The sequence below is a fragment of the Hemiscyllium ocellatum genome, chromosome 3 (genome assembly GCF_020745735.1).
Source record: "Hemiscyllium ocellatum isolate sHemOce1 chromosome 3, sHemOce1.pat.X.cur, whole genome shotgun sequence".
NCBI classification, from domain to species: domain Eukaryota; kingdom Metazoa; phylum Chordata; class Chondrichthyes; order Orectolobiformes; family Hemiscylliidae; genus Hemiscyllium; species Hemiscyllium ocellatum.
In genome coordinates, this window is record NC_083403.1 from 113,312,977 (window position 1) to 113,331,880 (window position 18,904).

General features: G+C 40.0%; 1 protein-coding gene across 1 annotated transcript in view; it reads right to left on the bottom strand.

The window, feature by feature from the left end:
* Positions 1–18,904, bottom strand: part of LOC132835936 (CUB and sushi domain-containing protein 1-like) — a 2,426,762-nt gene that overhangs the window by 111,348 nt on the left and 2,296,510 nt on the right. Inside the window, exon 56 of the mRNA XM_060855058.1 lies at positions 11,861–12,049. Coding sequence (XP_060711041.1) covers positions 11,861–12,049 — 189 coding nt within the window. The remainder of the gene's footprint in view (positions 1–11,860; positions 12,050–18,904) is intronic.

Below are 18,904 nucleotides of genomic sequence, written 5' to 3' on the forward strand. Positions count from 1 at the left end.
ACGACCTGGATAACTAATAACTGGTAAGCAACATTTGCACCGTATATGTGTGAGGCAATGACCAACTCAAACATGAGGGAATTTAAACATCACCCCTGGACATTCAGTGGCATTTTCATCACTGAATCTCCTACTATCAACATCCTCAGGGTTACCTTTGACCAGAAACTGAACTGGACAAACTAAATAAATACGGTGATTATAAGAACAGATCACAGGCTAAGAATTCTGCAGTGAGTAACTCACGTTCTGTCTTTCAAATATCTGTCCACTATCTACAAAGTGCAAGTCAGGAGTGTGATGGAATAATCTCCCTTTGCCTAGGTAGGTACAGGTCTAAAACACTAAAGAAATTTGATATCATCCAGGACAAAGCTGCTTAATTGGTATCACACCCTCAATCTTCAACATTCACTCCCTTTATCACTGATGCACGTCGCAACAGTGTGTACCATATACAAGATGCAGTGCAGAAATTCATCAACGCTCCTTCAACAGCAACTGCCAAACCTGCGACCTCTATCACCAAGAAGAACAAAGGCAGCAAATACATAGCTGCAAGCTGTTCTCTAATACATTCTCCATCTTGACTTGGAACTACATTGCTATTTCTTCACTGCCAATAGGTGTCAAAAACCAGTAACTCCTTAACAGAACACTGTATGTCCCTACACCACAAGTACTGCAGCACTACAAGAAAACAACTGACCACCACCTTTACCAAGGCAATTAGGAATGGGAAATAGCCTTGCCAGTTATTCCACTATACATATAAAATAACTTGCAAAACATGAGAAAATACATCTTGCTGTTCTTAAGGAATCCAGTATATCTCCTACAATCAACACTTACTCTAAATGCAGACAGAGCACCTGTTAATAAGATTCAGGAATGCACAAACTGCATTTGAAACTTAAGCAGTAGCAAAGGAGCCAAGGTCTATTCTGTTGGTCACCTATCCACCTCATACAATAGGGAATGCCCCTGAACAACCTAATGTGGAGGAATACTCAGCACTGTGCAAATCGCTAAATGCTGTAGCACTTCTGTCTCCTTATTACAAATGTTCACATTTCTGGAGTAGGGAAGATCACAGCTATATCACTTAGCAACCTTTAACCTAACATAGAAAACTATGCAACAATGTCAAATCATTCATCTGCAAGCATTATTAAATCTGTATTTTAAATGCAATCTGCATGAAATGCATTTTACCTTCTTGCATACTAAATTTAAAATACCCATAAATAATTAAAAATCGCACAACACCAGGTTATAGTCAAGCAGGTTTATTTGGAAGCACTAGCTTTCATGGCACTGCCTGTTCATCATTCACAACCTGATGAAGAGGCAGCACCTTGAAAGTTAGTGCTTCCAAATGCAGAGAAACCTTGATTACCCGAACGAGATGGGGGGGCAGTATTTTGTTCGGATAATTGATTATTCGGACAACTGATTCAGTGCCTCTCCACTGGCGCGCTGAAGTTTCCTTTTTCCTCGCTCTGCCTGCCTTGCTCCCTCTCTCTGTCTCAGGGTTTGTTTCTGTGCAGACACACACTTGCGTGTAAGGGACCTGCAGCATTGCTGAAACCTCCCCACCCCATCAGTTCAATGGGATTGACGTAGCGAACACTTGCTAAGTCCACTCCCTGTTCACGAGATGAGGCAGCAGCACACCGCCTACGAGCCTCCGCCCCTCATCATCTGACACCCCGGCCCCCATCCGCATTCTTCCCCCCACTATCCGAACCCCTCCCCACCCTTTCCGGGCAGACAGACTAGACACCAACAGCAAGACTGCTGCTGCCTTTAGGGTGTGAGCCTCAAAATAGTACACATACAACTTTTTACTGCAACGTTTTGACAGGTTCCATCTTTGCCCTGTACAGGACAATGTTGCTGAGATTATCTGGGGAAGTGGGGAGCTTTAGGGGAGAACTGCAGGGAAGGTTTCGGGAGGGGGAGAGAGAGAGAGAGAGAGAGCGGATGGTCAGTCATTTGGAGATGGTGCCTGGGCTCCCATCAATGTCCAGGACTGTTCTCAGCAGCATTTCAATAGGCCGGGTTCTTTTTCAATCACTATAAACAAAAGATGCGATCAGTGTTGGAAACACCTCTTTGAAGTAATGTTTTTGTCGAGACCTTGAGATCTTCTTTGGATATTCCAAAATTCAGATAATTGATATTCGGATAATTGAGGTGCATCTGCAAAACTGTTGGACTACAACCTGCTGTTGTGTGATTTTTAACTTGGTCCACCCCAGTCCAACAGCGGCTCCTCCAAATCATAAATAATTAATCTATGACCTTTAACGAACAGACTGTTTACATCTATACAAAAGCCCAAAAAGGAAATAATGAATTTTGAATAACCACCTCTTAAAAAGAAGTGACAAACACTGACTGTCCTCTGTACATCAAATAAGTTGTGCTATTCTGCATTATTCATTGCTACAATAGGAGATAGTGAATGAATTTTGAATATTCCCACTTGACTGCATCACAAGTAATTACTAGTTACTGCAAAACCTTACAGTATACAGGAGTTGATAAGATTAATGTTTGAGTCTAAACCAAAAACAAAGTGGAAGAATTTGACAGGTTACAATTTGCAACAGATAGAGAATTCAAAACTGAGGCATGGAAAGGTTGTGCATTCCATTCCTTACGTCAACCAGAGGGTCAAAACATCTTGCAAGGAAACTGCTCATTCAGTCCAATGCTTAATTATGGCAAATGAACTCTGTTACTTCATCGAATTCCAAAAAAGAAAGCTCAGAAACTGGTCAGGATACAAGCTCTGCAAATTTAAATTCATGAACAGACTAGATTACTGTTAAATCCACGAATATAGAAAGAAAGCATTTTCTTGACTAGCCTCTCATAAAAGAAGTCAAAGTTGTCAGCAAGAAAAGAGAAATACCTGGAGCTGAAAAAACATATTTTCTTGGCTTAAGTTTGCCTATTTTGAACACATAATTCAAGGGAGAGAGAATACTGTGGAATCAGTGAACTAAGAAATCTAAACAGCATAATCTCCTGAAGTCAAGTGCATTAGTAAATAGCTAAATTACAGACAGAAAGTCAAAATAATGCACAACAGTTATATGCAAAGTCACATTTGCAGGACACATCAAGGTTGCAAAGGATGGGAGAGAACAGGCAAATCAAATAGAAGAAAATGAAATGCTAAAGACCAGTCTTTCAAAGCTTGTAGATTATAAGAGAAAGGAGGATAATGCATGGTATTGATCTCAATTAGCTGCTTGATTAACTACAAAATGTGAAAATGAACCCGAAACAAGAATGTGAACCCTGGCTTAATTCAGAGATAACCATCATTTCAGTACAATTGACAAAACCAGCTCTAAATGAGACTCAAAAAAAGAGAAATTGCAAGGAAATATATAAATTACCCTGCTTAATAAATTAATTTGGAATGCAGAATTTTAAAGAAGTCAAATATCTCAGCAACTCACAGTATTGTCCCTCAGAATGAACTTTGAACACTGAAATTTTCTCAGTCAGCAGCTCTACTGTAGTTTTCAGTGTAAAAGTAGTTATTTTCCATGACTTCAAAATATATCAGCACAATCGTTTATTAATTTTTCATCTGTTAAAATGTCTTTGCATTGTCCATTACCAATGATTGGTGAATATATTTTTAAATGCCTCAAAGTCTTGGCATTGTGTTCAGCTGTAAGTTGCAGTGTACAATTAAATTATTTAAAGGAACTCATATTAATTAAATGTAGGATATTTTAAAACAATGATAGGATTCCAAATTGCTTTGAATGCTTTGCAGTGTATCAGAGCTTGAAGTGATGATGATAAACTTGCAATCAAAGCCATTGGATTGCATACACTGCAGTTATATACACTGCAGCATGTTCAAAGAAATTGAATCTCATCATTGATTTACATCATATTTTCTGTTTCAAAACACTTTAGAGAAGGTGATGGTTTACTAATAACCATAAACAGCAATACCGATGTATGTTATTTGAAACAAGACTTTTACAGTACAGGGACCTCGTGGATCTCATATTACAGGATACTGCTTCTTTCAGGGAAGGATACACATTTAGTTGTTTTAAGACATCACCACATTCCATTAATCAATACAGCAGCTTTTACAGGATTCAGCAATAGCTCAAGAAAGCTTTGCTTCCATACTACTACTGCACCTCAGAATAAGTTGACTGCTATAAAACAGTATTTGAACAGTTGAGTTCCTTAAATGATGAGGTCTTAGTCATTGTTTATAATTGAGGAAGGCTGTTATAAATATTATAATTCAAGTGTTATTAAGTGCCTGGCTGGAATCAACAAATTGGTGATTATACTTTCACGATGATTGTTGATTTCAAAATCACTGAAGTAAGGAGGGCAGGAAGGCAAATAATGAATAATCAATCATGATCTCCATTCTTCAAGATGCACAGTTCCATGGACAACCACGCAGAGTTCCAATTATACCCTGTGTATTTGTAATGGAAGTATATTAGGATATTTTGTTTTACCTTATCTCAGGAAACACATCCCTCCTGGTCTCTGCTGGCTCGGGTGTAAAATGGATCAACCTGCTGGGATCGGGTTTGGGTGACAGTCTCTTTCTTTAAGTGTTATAAAAAAGAAATCTGTGTATCAAGACAATCTCTTTATTTAAATTTTTTAACATAAGAAATCTTTATATTAAATCAGTGACATTTTCTCTTTCTCTACTCTTAACGAAGATGAAGATGTAGACAGGTGGAACTTTACGCTTAACATTATGGGAGATGGGGTCTGTTTGAACACTGTTGGTAGATGGAATAGATCAAATCAGTTTAAGATTGGGTCAGTTCCAAACCACTGTCTCTCTTGTAACTAGCTAAACCAAAATATATAAGAATTAAACATTGAACCATCGAGGTCAACAGAGATCAACCAAAGTGAGCACGTGGGGTTCACTGGTAAGACAACTACAGAGGGCAAGTGAAGATCTTCCCTGTCATTTACTAGTTGATCCTCTTTATTTCAATGCAGATGTATCAGAGACTGAAAATAAAGGCTTGCTTACAGAAACTGAAGATGAGCTGCATGTAGCTCCATGGAAGTCAACAATGTGGTGGGATACCCAATGTCCACAATTTCAGGAAGCAGTCAACATATAACTAGCTGGTCAGAAATCCAAGATATCTTTCAACAGAGCAGCTGTTTTTCATTGAAGAGATTTGTGTGATGAAAGCTCCCCAAGATAATTGGAAGAGGCAACTCTCTGTTCCAGGAGGGAAGAATTCCATTCCAAAAGAAATTTGGGAGATTAAAAGTCCTCTGGATAAGGTCAACCTTATTTTTTGGTTTACCAGGACCAACAACCTCAATGCAGAACCGTCCAAAGGATAAAATTCGTCTGGTCAGACTTTACAGATCGTGCAGAATCAAGAAACAAAGGCAATCGCGTATAAGCCAAAGACCTAGCAATCTTCCTTTTCAGAAGTGAACATATTCTTGAAGAATTATGAAATCTCAATTTGGAAGGTTAAAGACTTTGATAGAAATGGGGCACTAATAAACGTGCCTATATAGATGAATGTATGAATGTTAACTGTGGAGATATCAGAGACTGCATTAAGCTTCACCTAGTCCAATGATGTCACATGTGGAAGAGGCAGAACAGCTTAAGATCTTGTAGGGTGAAGACTTAATCACTTAGTAACAATATCTAACCTACTAATATAATTTGCACCTAATTGAGATCATGCGTTGTTGTGTTTCAGACACGAGGCTTGTTTGTCTTTGTCCCTCTAAACGAAGTAGGTTCTTAGACCTAGTCCAGGAAAGAAGATAGCACCAGTACCTTGGCAGGACATACAACAGACTCCAATACTCTATTTCCACCAGTCACAAGGAGGCAATAAACTCTCCTCCTGAAAGTGTTGCTAGGCATTACAAATAAGCTCAATATCAACTCAGGGGAACCTTTTGGCAGAAATCACAAGGTACAATCAAGAGCCATGGTTAATTTTACACTACTTTAACACAGAGGTATTCATGTTATAATATTTACAATCCCAAGTTTCTGGTATTGAGCCTGGCTCTAATGCAATGAGGGGTACGTAGGCTTCCAAGAGATCAATTGTGTTAGGATTCTGTAGTCAGAGGTACAGACAGACGTTTCTGTGGCCAGCAGAAAAAAAGCAGAATGGTGTGTTGTTTCCCTGGTGCCAGGATCAAGGATGTCTCAGAGAGGGTGCAAAATGTTCCCACAGGGGAGAGGGGCCAGCAGGAGGTCATTGTCCACATTGGAACCAACGACATTGGAAGGGAAAAGGCTGAGACTCTGAAGGGAGATTACAGTGAGTTAGGTAGAAGTTTAAAAAGAAGGTCCTCAAGGGTAGTAATATCTGGATTACTCCCAGTGCTATGAGCTAGTGAGGGCAGGAATAGCAGGATAGAGCAGATGAATACATGGCTGAGGAGCTGGTGTATGGGAGAAGGTTTCACATTTTTGGATCTCTTTGGGGTAGAAGTGACCTGTACAAGAAGGACGAATTGCACCTAAATGGGAAGGGGACTAATATACTGGCAGGCAAATTTGCTAGAACTGCTTGGGACGATTCAAACTAGTAAGGTGGGGGCTGGGACCAAGGGAGATAGTGAGGAAAGAGATTGATGTGAGACAGGTACAGCTGAGAACAGAAGTGAGTCAAACAGTCATGGCAGGCAGGGACAAGGTAGGACTAATCAATTAAACTGCATTTATTTCAATGCAAAGGGCCTAATAGGGAAGGCAGATGAACTCAGTGCATGGTTAGTAACATGGGACTGGGATACCATAGCAATTACAGAAATATGGCTCAGAGATGGGCAGGACTGGAAGTTTAATGTTCCAGGATAGAAATGTTACAGGAAGGATAGAAAGGGAGGGAAGAGAGGAGGGGGAGAGGCATTTTTGATAAGGGATATCATTACAGCTGTGCGGAGGGAGGATATTCCCAGAAATACATCCAGGGAAGTTATTTGGGTGCAACTGAGAAATAAGAAAGGGATGATCACCTGATTGGAATTGTATTATTGACCCCCCCAATAGTCAGAGGGAAATTGAGAAACAAACTTGTAAGGAGATCTCAGCTATCTGTAAGAATAATAGGGTAGTTATGGTAGGGGATTTTAACTTTCCAAACATCAACAGAGACTGCCATAGTGTTAAAGGTTTGGATGGAGAGGAATTTCTTAAGTGTGTACACGACAATTTTCTGATTCAGTATGTGGATGTACCTATTAGAGAAGGTGCAAAACTTGACCTACTCTTGGGAAATAAGGCAGGACAGGTGACTGAGGTGTCAGTGGGGGAGCACTTTGGGGCCAGCGACCATAATTCTATTCGTTTTAAAATAGTGATGGAAAAGGATAGACTAGATCTAAAAATTGAAGATCTAAATTGGAGAAAGGCCAATTTTGACGGTATTAGGCAAGAACTTTCAAAAGCTGATTGGAGGCAGATGTTCGCAGGTAAAGAGATGGCTGGAAAATAGGAAGCCTTCAGAAATGAGACAATAAGAATCCAGAGAAAGTATATTCCTGTCAGGGTGAAAGGGAAGGCTGGTAGGTATAGGGACTGCTCGATGACTAAAGAAATTGAGGGTTTGGTTAAGAAAAAGAAGGAAGCATATGTCAGGTATAGACAGGATGGATCGAGTGAATCCTTAGAAGAGTATAAAGAAAGTAGGAGGATACTTAAGAGGGTAGTCAGGAGGGCAAAACGAGGACATGAGATAGCTTTGGCAAATAGAATTAAGGAGAATCCAAAGGGTTTTAGCAAATATATTAAGGACAAAAGGGTAACGAGGGAGAGAATAGGGCCCCTCAAAGATTAGCAAGGCGGCCTTTGTGTGGAGCCACAGAAAATGGGGGAGATACTAAATGAATATTTTGCATCAGTATTTACTGTGGAAAAGGATGTGGAAGATATAGACTGTAGGGAAATAGATGGTGACATCTTGCAAAATGTCCAGACTACAGAGGAGGAACTGCTGGATATCTTGAAACGGTTAAAGGTGGATAAATCCCCAGGACCTGATCAGGTGTACCTGAGAATTCTGTAGGAAGCTAGAGGAGTGATTGCTGGGCCTCTTGCTGAGATATTTGTATCATCGATAGTCACAGGTGAGGTGCCGGAAGACTGGCAAACAGTTGGCAAACGTGTTGCCACTGTTTAAGAAGGGCGGTAAAGACAAGCCAGGGAACTATAGACAGGTGAGCCTGACCTCAGTGGTGGGCAAGTTGTTGGAGGGAATCCTGAGGGACAGGATGTACATGTATTTGGAACGCAAGGACTGATTAGGGATAGTCAACATGGCTTTGTGCATGGGAAATCATGTCTCACAAACTTGATTGAGTTTTTTGAAGAGATAAAAAAGAAGATTGATAAAGGCAAAGCAGTAGATGTGAACTATATGGACTTCAGTAAGGCATTCGACAGGTATTCCATGGGAAACTGATTAGCAAGGTTAGATCTCATGGAATACAGGGAGTACTAGCCATTTGGATACAGAACTGGCTCAAAGGTAGAAGACAGAGGGGAGTGGTGGAAGGTTGTTTTTCAGACTGCAGGCCTGTGAACAGTGGAGTGCCACAAGGATCGGTGCTCGGCCCTCTACTTTTTGTCATTTACATAAATGATTTGGATGCGAGCATAAGAGGTACTGTTAGTAAGTTTGCAGATGACACCAAAATTGGAGGTGTAGTGGACAGTGAAGCGGGTTACCTCAGATTTCAACAGGATCTGGACCAGATGGGCTAATGGTCTGAGAAGTGGCAGATGGAGTTTAATTCAGATAAATGCGAGGTGCTGCATTTTGGAAAGCAAATGTTAGCAGGACTTATACACTTAATGGTAAGGTCCGAGGGAGTGTTGCTAAACAAAGAGACCTTGGAGTGCAGGTTCATAACTCCTTGAAAGTGGAGTCGCAGGTAGATAGGATAGTGAAGAAGGCATTTGGTATGCTTTCCTTTATTGGTCAGAGTACTGAGTACAGGATTTGGGAGGTAATGTTGCAGCTGTACAGGACTTGGTTAGGCCATTGTTGGAATATTGCGTGCAATTCTGGTCTCCTTCCTATCGGAAAGATGTTGTGAAACTTGAAAGGGTTCAAAAAAGATTTACAAGGATGTTGCAAGGGTTGGAGGACCTGAGCTACATGGAGAGGCTGAACAGGCTGGGGCTGTTTTCTCTGGAGCATCGGAGGCTGAGGGGTGACCTTATAGAAGTTTACAAAATTATGAGAGGCATGGATATGATAAATAGACAAAGTCTTTTCCCTGGGATCGAGAAGTCCATAACACAAGGGCATAGGTTTAGGGTGAGAGGGGAAAGATATAAAAGAGACCTAAGGGGCAACCTTTTCACGCAGAGGGTGGTATGTGTATAGAATGAGCTGCCAGAGGATGTGGTGGAGGCTGGTACAATTGCAACATTTAAGAGGCATTTGGATGGGTATATGAATAGGAAGGGTTTGGAGGGATATGGGCTGAGTACTGGCAGGTGGGACTAGATTGGGTTGGGATATCTGGTCGGCATGGACGGATTGGACCGAAGGGTCTATTTCCATGCTATACATCTCTATGTTTCTCTCTATCCCAACTTGTCTGAATGCGAGACATAAAAAAATGTAATCATTGAAAATAAGAGCAATAGTAGGCCATTTTGTGTTTGGTGCAGCCCGGGAGCAGGCTCTTTCAGTATGATGACGGCTGATCATGTAACTCAGTACCCCGAACCCGCTTTCTCCCTGCATTCTTTGATCTTGTTAATCTGAAAGATGATCTCTAACTTCTTCTTAAAAACATTCAATATTTCAGCCTCATTTGCTTTCTGTGGCAGAGATTCCCACGGGCCTACCACTCTCTTGATTAAGACATTCCTCCTCATCTTAGTCCAAAGTGGTCTACCTCCATTTCCTTACACTGTCATATTAAGACCAAACAGGAAAAAGAAAGTGCAGTTATAGATAGTTCTTCTATAATGCAATGGTTACGTTCTTGTGTAACTCCATGCCATAGAAAATCCCATGCTTTAGAACAGCACTTAAATTGGTGGCAGTGTAAATGTGTTACAACAAGCACACATTTTAAAAGTTTGTGCTTTAGAAACAATGTACCCAAGTCATCAATTGCATCACAGTGAAATCGCATTAATGAAACGCCTGTTACAGCAGAACGACCTGTACTGAATGGGCAGGTGCAAAGGCCAATGAAGACACTGAGTACAGAATGGAACACTTCAAATTCAAGATGATGCATGTTAAATATCGCTGCTCATAAGTTTGGCAAATTCTCTCTTTGAACTGTATAATTTGAAGTTGGGTCTCTCCGGGCATAGCCATTAAACGCAAAGGCTAATCAGACTGAAAAATCACACTACACTGTTAAATTGTATGAGATGCTTAAAACAACAATAATGATTATAACAGAGGCATGGTCGAATATGTTTTGCAATATTTGAGCATCAGCTTCTTATTGTATTAAACAACAAGAAACAAACTGCAACTAAATTTATTATATTGCTAACATCTGATCTCTGTGACAATACTTCAGATGACTGTGAGGAGAAAATCCATGAAGGTAGTGATCTTGCTTACACCAGTTTTCACAGAAGTTAAAACAAGCCAAAAGAATTGGAGCAATTTCACTGGTCGCACCAGCCCCTCCAAAAAAATTGAAAATGCAATTATCCATAAATATAGAAATATAATGCAGGCCAGGTTTAATTTTTATTTACTTACCAAAAACTGCAAATATGGTGGTTGTCCCATATGGGATTAAAAAACTGAAATAGAAAGATGCTTCAGTCAAGTGTGCAATTCTCTGCATTCTAGACCATGGTGGCTCAGTGGTTAGCACTGCTGCCTCACAGAACTCTGGTCCCAGGTTCGGTTTCAGCCTCGAGCAACTGTCTGTGTGGAGTTTGAACATTCTCCCCGTGTCTGCATGGGTTTCCTCTGGGTGCTCCAGTTACCTCCCACAGTCCAAAGATGTGTAGGTCAGGTGTTACTCTTCAGAGGGTCGGTGTGGACTGGTTGGGCTGAAGGGCCTAATCTAAACTATGGGATTTTTGGCCTCCATCACCTTGTCACTCTTTCTTTTGAAAGTGAAAATGGTTCTCCTTTTGATCCTTTTATTGGTACCTTCACTTCAATGGTGAGGCCCAAGGACCCCTGGCATTATGCTTAATTGCTGGTGACCTGGGGAGGGGAAGTAACAGTGTGATGGAGGATTGAACAGCAGATTACAGGTAAATAGCAAAATGGAGTGATTAGGTGGTTTGAGAGAGGGGAGTTCCGAAGATGCAACAGCAATGACTAGAGATTCTCAATTTTTTTCTGGCAAGTGAAATGCTGAATCTTGCCTTGTTAGTTATAGTAAATGTGCTGTTCACTTGCTCTGTGTTTGATTATCAGAATTATCTATCATTTCTGTGTTTAACTCATTAAGTTAGGGTATGGACGAAGAGAAAAATAAACAAAATTGTAGAAATAGCTGGAAATATGAGCCAGAGGCATGGAGTAGATATTCTAAAGCACTGTGAATAAAACTTGCACCCCACACAGAAATCAGAGTAATCTCTGACTCTTAAGTAAAAATTTTTCAACACTTAAGACCTCCTGTCAAAGCGCACGTCAGCACAATTTGCTTGAATGCACCAGTCATAGTGGAGTGGTGCAGAGTATTGAGAGATTAACCAACTGGCACTCTCCATATTGAAATTTCAGTCCCTTTATTACCTGAAATAAAACAATTCAAAACCAAATGTGCTTCTCATCTTAACAGTTTAAAAGAGGATGGAGTACACTTCACAGGACCAAGTGCTACTTACGTAAACAGTTTGGTAGAGATCGATCCCACAGACCATTTACTTGACAGGTAAGCACAGCTGAGCCAAGGAGGTAGAAACTCCATTTACACTGGTACACCACACTGCTGCCAAACTTGAAGTTTTGCGGGTAATTGTCTTCCCCTAGGCGAATGGCATTTTCCACAAAGCCAGGGTCTGTACAGTTCATCACTGCAATTCAACAGAATATATGAAATCTCATTAAACTGTAAAGTATCAGGACATGTCAATGTTAAAACAGCCTACTAGTTCTGATACACACACAGAGACACAAACTGGTTTTATGGAGGTGGGGAGCATTCTCTTCCCTGAGTATATCTACTGGAATGGGGGAGCTGGCCTACCTAATGTAAACTATACCCAGCAAAACAGATTGCTTTCTGCTCTATGCTGTCGACTTGAGGTTCGCCATTCTCGAGTTAATGACTCTTTGCATTTCAAATCCAGAATTAAATGAAAAAAAAAACAGCTGCATAAACAAGTTGTCTAAATGGGAGCTTGAAAAATTTGCGATGAACTTTATAAGTAATAGAAATAAATTTGTTGTGAAGCCTGAGTTGAAATTTAACAAATCCCTTTTTTCTGCTTTAACTTCAGTGTTACCCTTAACTTCTTCATTTATTTTAACTGGTGAGCTTGACACGTGAATTATATATTTATATTTTTAACTTCATTTGCTTTATTCATTGCACAATGACAATGAGTCAAAACAGCATTTCCAATCACCATCAATGTTCATCAAAAAAAAATCAAATTAAAAGCAGCAGGGGTAGGTTAATTGATTTATGCAGAATTACACAGAATGCATATAAACAGACCACCTAACCTAACCAGTCCTTGAAGACATTTAGGCAACTTTCAGCATAACAATTTATTTCCTTGTTAAAATTATCTCGTTTCCCATTGAATAAATCTATGCCATTTGGAATTTATCTACACCATCCATAGCTCAGTTGGTCACACAACTACCTCAGGCTCTGGATTCAAACTTCACTTTAGAAACCTGAGCACATAATTGAGACTGACACTGCAGTAGAGCAGGAATGTTGAATTGTCAGAGGCACCTTCTTTTCAGATGAGACATTTGGATGAGAGTCCTTTTTGCTGTTAAGTTAACATAAAGGATCCAAGGGCATCACTACCAGTGCCTATGTGTAAAACTTTAAATCTCACCTCTCATGTGATGCAACTCCTCATTGCTAGCACCTGCCTGTTCCATTACTCACAAAGAATATTTTGATCTTGTTCTCAGGTATTTCAAACAGATGTCACAATGAGACTAAGAGTACATTTCATTTGTTTGTTCTTTATTGAATGATCCTATGTAAATGTCATGATGAATTTGACTACTGAGCATTGAACAAAATATTTTTCCTTTGTTTTGGAGTTGGCAGTGTACATTAGGATAGACTGTCAACTCAACGCAATCAAAAGTTTGCCATCTAAGTTAATCTTGGGTAAGTGTGAAATGTAGGCAATGGTCTTTTATAGGTACTTAATTTCATATGACATTTATTCAGTTTATTTTCCTTTATTAACAATGGTAGCTATTGTGCACTGGGTAATTGTACTTCGGTAATTGCATGTAACACTGAAACAATGATTTTAAGTATTTCAGCAAGTCTAAGTACTATTTTTCTTTCTGCACATTTAATATTTGCAGCTGGATGACAGGAATGCTCAGTTATTTTTAGCTTTAGTTTCTCATCGGTTTGTATTAATTATTCCTGCAGATCAAAGTGATTCTCATAGATAATTTCCCTCAAGGTTCATTCATGACCTTGCATTTGAAGCATGTATTTTGACTGTGATTTAGTGAGGATTGTCTATCTAAGATATTAGTTTCTGTTAAGGCCCAGTAAATCCTCAGCATCTGCCTCTTTTTCCATCTCAGAAGTGCTAAGCTCACAAATATTCCTTTCCTATGCGATCCAGAGAAGACATGAGAGTCCATTTCCCTGGTGAACTCCTGCAGTTGGTGTGTGCATCTGGGTAATTTATTCTGCTAATCCCAGAAAGCCCGAGTTCACACGATTCAATTTCTTTGTGGTCCAGTGAATATGATTGATCCATTTTGTTTCATCCTTGAAATCTAGCCAACGTTTACTTCTCACACCTGCCAAGCTTGTGAATTTACACATATTGCTCTTGTACAAATCTGCCTTTATAGCAACTTCATTGCTGTCCATTCTTGTGTAAAACCTATTCTCATGTTCAAGTCTAACCCATAACCTTGAACCTGAAAAGAGTGTAGTTTTTCACATACCTCATGTGACAGTTACCTTTGTTTTTTCAGTGAAAACAGCCCAAAAAAATGAATGATTTGATTTTGTTAAAAATATATAAATACTAATGAAAATTAGTATAAATGAACAAACATCAGATATTTACAGAGATTAATTTATATAGTTTGTGATACTTTAAAATAAATATATGTTAGATCATTAATATAAATTCCGTATTGTCAGTTTTTATTTCATTGTTGCAATCTTTTTAGGATTTCTCAAATGAAGCCCATGTGTGAACCTCTCAAAACCATGACCCATGACTATTAACTAAAAAATCTGATCTCAAAACTTTGACTTTTATATGTACAGTACTTTGACAGCAATCTCTGACAAGACAGGGCTGGCTACTGATTCTCCCTAATGTTGCAAAACATAGAATGACATTTCTGTAATTTTGTCCCCCAACAAATCGCCATGTGTGCAAAAATCTCTGTGTCAACTTAATTACAATAAAAGCATAAATAAAGAAAAACAATACATTTCATTTGCTCTCACGAGTAAACGGAATTGTCAGAGTATTGTCACCCCTTCCACTGCCACCATCACCATAACTTGGAGATGCTGGTGTTGGACTGGGGTGTACAAAGTCACAGTCACACAACACCTGATTATAGTCCAACAGGTTTAGTTGGAAGCACTAGCTTTCGGAGCGCTGCTCCTTCATTAGGTGGTTATATCTGATAAAGGGGCAGCGCTCCGAGAGTTATTGCTTCCAACTAAACCTGTTGGACTATAACCTGATGTTGTATGATTTTTTTTAACCATCACCATATTTCACCTCAAGTTAAGATTTAGGACTGCCAAAGCAGAATTCATATGGGATGTTTGCTGAATTCATTTATCCAGTTGATAAAAACATTACCAGTGATATTTCAACATCACATGCATGGCCTCCTGACTTATCGACGCATAAAAAGATAATCAGAACACCTGCCAAATAGGTAATGCATTTCAATGTTTGTATCACAGCCATGGAATGCTCACGTCCATGAGGCTTTAATCAATACCCACCTAATTCACCATTTTGAAAGTGTGTTGGGCTGTGAAACAAATTCTATTTCATACACTGTACAATGTCCAATTTATCCTCTTGCTCTCAAAAGAATGCGGAATAAATGGTATGCTAATATGATTACACTGGCAAACTGTCTTTTCAGGAGCAATTCAATTTGGAATAGTGATTTCATAGAGTCACTACAGTCAACAGTCATCCCATCATTTTTCATTTTAATCAGCTTTGAATTGATGCTATGAGTGCAACAGGATAAAGCAGTTTAAACCAATATTTTAATATTCCGCTAGTCTAAAGCTTTCTTGCATATTTACATAATGAACTCTGATTGACTTCTAGGTCCCCCTGATACTTACTTCAGCATGAACCCCTGCTGACTGCATGCCTGCCACTGACAGCAGTAAAGGTTTTGAATTAGCCAGACAATAGTGAATATGGTAGCACTGTTTACTGCAGCAAAGAGCCAGCATAAGATGCAATGCATTGCAATTCCTTTGCAGGCTTCAATGGCTGCCATTCTCTTGCCCCTGAGTGAGATGTCAAGACAATGCTCATGTGGTTACTGCTGTTGTTTGAAACTTTCTTCCTGTGCAATGTAAATAACAGATGCTTCTGCTTGACAGTAAATTTGTGTGCTTAAATCAGAACTGCGCTGAAAATTCTGAGCTTCCGAGGAAATTTGAGGGAGCCGTTATGCCCAGCATTGGGGTGAGAATGGAGGTGAGCAGATGAGGAAATCCACACTGCCAGCCAACATGCCATCCCACTCCGAGACATATTCTCAGAGGCAGGATGGGGACAGAGCAAGGCCTGACCACCTGCAAACAATAACTAATCAATTCACATTAGTTATGACTTCCCTCAAAGGAGTCATATTCAATGCAAAATAATAAATCTGTCTCTCTCTCTCTCTCTCTCTCTCTCCACAGAACTGCTGAATATTTCTGCTTTGAATTCAGATCTTGAGCATCCTTGGCATTTTGCTTTCATCTTATGGTAGCAAACTCACCTTGTGTGTGGGCATTTAAAGTCAACTTTCAGCAGTTCAGGTCTGTTGGTCATGGACTGGGGTCAGGAGCAGGCTGAGTGGTCCTTACCTGCTGCTTGCATTGAGCTGCTGTTGCAAGATATGTTGTGCAGGGGATTGTGAGGTTCTGCGAGACTGGTTTCTTATTTGAAATCTCAAAGTTGGAGAGAAGGTGCTTTCCATATTGGGTTGACATCTCACCTCCCTACGACAACCTGCGATAGCAACTTGTTGTTTGCTTTCAAGCCAGAGTGGCTCCTATTGGCTTATCAGCTTTGAGAGTGTATTGCCATCCTTTATTGAACACTATCCTCTCTAGCCATTTATTGACCAATTCAGGGAAACTGCAGGTTTCCCATAGGGGTTGGACTATGTGCTACAAAAGCCTAAAGTGCAAATCCTGAATAGATTTTTCAATTTGTACAGAGTTCTATGGACTGAAAGCCCAGTGGTCGATCAGAGGATGAGTCAAACAATAGATTGATGCTGTGACTCACAGCAGAAGCTAGTGACTAATAAACTGAGCAAGTGAACTTTAGAACATGTTGGCAAAGAAAATATTTATCTGCATGTCAGGTAAAATTTGGGCAGGTAGAAATAACATGCCAGTGTTGGACTGGGGTGGACAAGATTAAAAATCTCACAACACCAGATTATAGTCCAACAGGTTTATTTGGAAGCACTAGCTTTCAGAACACAGCTCCATCATCAAGTAGCAGATGAAAGCTAGTACATCCAAATAGACATGTTGGACTATAACCTGGTGACATAAAAATAAGTCAGATAAGTTAAGCATTAATGGAAGACATAGTGGTTGTGGGCTATTATACAAACCAAGTAACACAAGTAGAATATGTCCATGATTAAATTCTAAAGAAGAGCCACACTAGACTTGGAACATTAATCTGGTTTTGCTCTGCACAGATGCTGCCAGACTTGCAGAGTTTCTCCAGCATTTTCTGTGCTTGTTCCTTGATATAGGGTGCACGGTGGCTCAGTGGTTAGCACTGCTGCCTCACTGCACCAGGGTCCCAGGTTCAATTCTGGCCTTGGGTGACTGTCTGCGTGGAGTTTGCACATTCTCCCCATGTCTGTGTGGGTTTCCTCTGGTTTCCTCCCACAGTCCAAAGATGTGCAGGCCAGGTGAATTGGCCATGCTAAATTACCCATAGTGTTAGGTGCATTATTCAGAGGGAAATGGGACTGGGTGGGTTACTCTTCGGAGAGTCGGTGTGGACTTGTTGGACCAAGGGCCTGTTTCCACACTGTAGGGAATCTAATCTGTATAGATATGTATTTAAATTTAAAGTGTTAAATTAACAGTACAGGTATAGTTCACACTTTTTGCCACTCAGTGTCTGGTGGTGTAGGGCTAAACTGTGCATTTCACAAAGGACCTTCGTTTAATCCCTGATCAACAGTCTTTTCTTAGTCTGTACGATGCAAGGAATTACATGTTATCGCAGGGCAAGGAGAGAAAAATCAGCCAGCACTTTCCAGTACAACTGAATAGATAGATCCAAATTGTGTGTACAATGATTTACTAAAAGCGCACAATGTGAGCTTTGATTAAAAGAAGAACAGGGATTCTCTTGACTCTACCTGCACATTACAATTAAACAACTTGCTGGCTTTCACTATCCAGACCCAAAAGCTACAAATTCATAATTAACAGGAAGGCAGTAGGCAATTTCGGAACCATAGCCCAGGTTAGTCATTGCCCTCAGCAGGAAAAGAAGGAAATATATCAAAATAAAATACACAGGTATGATGAACTGAAGAATTATACACTTGCTAGAACTTGAGTGAAATGATCAATCTCTGAACTACAATATAGAGTTCAACTGACTCTTTAGCAATACAGCTTCCACTGTAAATCTCTTACGTAAGTATAAGTGATCACTGTCGTTCAACTCAGTTAACATTAACATTATAAACTACATTTTCGCACTGGATTTCTCTTTTGATATACATGTAAACCTTGAAAACATACAGAATGATTAGTGAAATTCTATCAGGGAATGAAGTTCCTTGCTTTTGCACAAAACACATTTAGTTCTACTCTTCAATCACAGCCCTAACTCCTGCTGTTCTGAGATTCTGAAATGCATACACTCACGACTGAGGGCATTTTGCATGGGGAAAAGAATTCTTGCTCATAATGTTCGATCGCTTGAAGTGCTACATGATCAGAGACATGAAGAATTCCCATAGGAAGGTGTGTGAGAGAAGAAAGGTAACCAGATCAGGGAATGAATGCCTCCTCAGTGTTAGTTAAAAGGGTTGTAGCTTGAACTGAGGGAAAGCAACTGGTGGAAGGAAAACAAATTGTGTCGGGATTTGTTTGTTGGAGGCACAACAGTGAACTGAACATTCTCTTCAGCTTCAAGACATCAATGCAGGGACCACATGGGTATCCTGACTCCATGCTTCCAAGAAATGACCCAGGCAACACAGTCTTCTGGAAGGCAGCCTCCATTGCTTGCACTCTGTTAAGGATAGTGAGCAAACTTCTGATATCTGAGGGCCAGAGGACACACTCAGCAAATTGAGCTCAAGAATTTTGTACTGCTGAGACAAATCAAAGTCTACAACCTTACCAGGGAGCCACCCTCGAGGCATAAAGGCACAGCAAAAATTAAAAGGGTTGGAACCTGTGCATCCCTGCGAGTGAAGGGGAAATCCATGTTGAGGAGCTG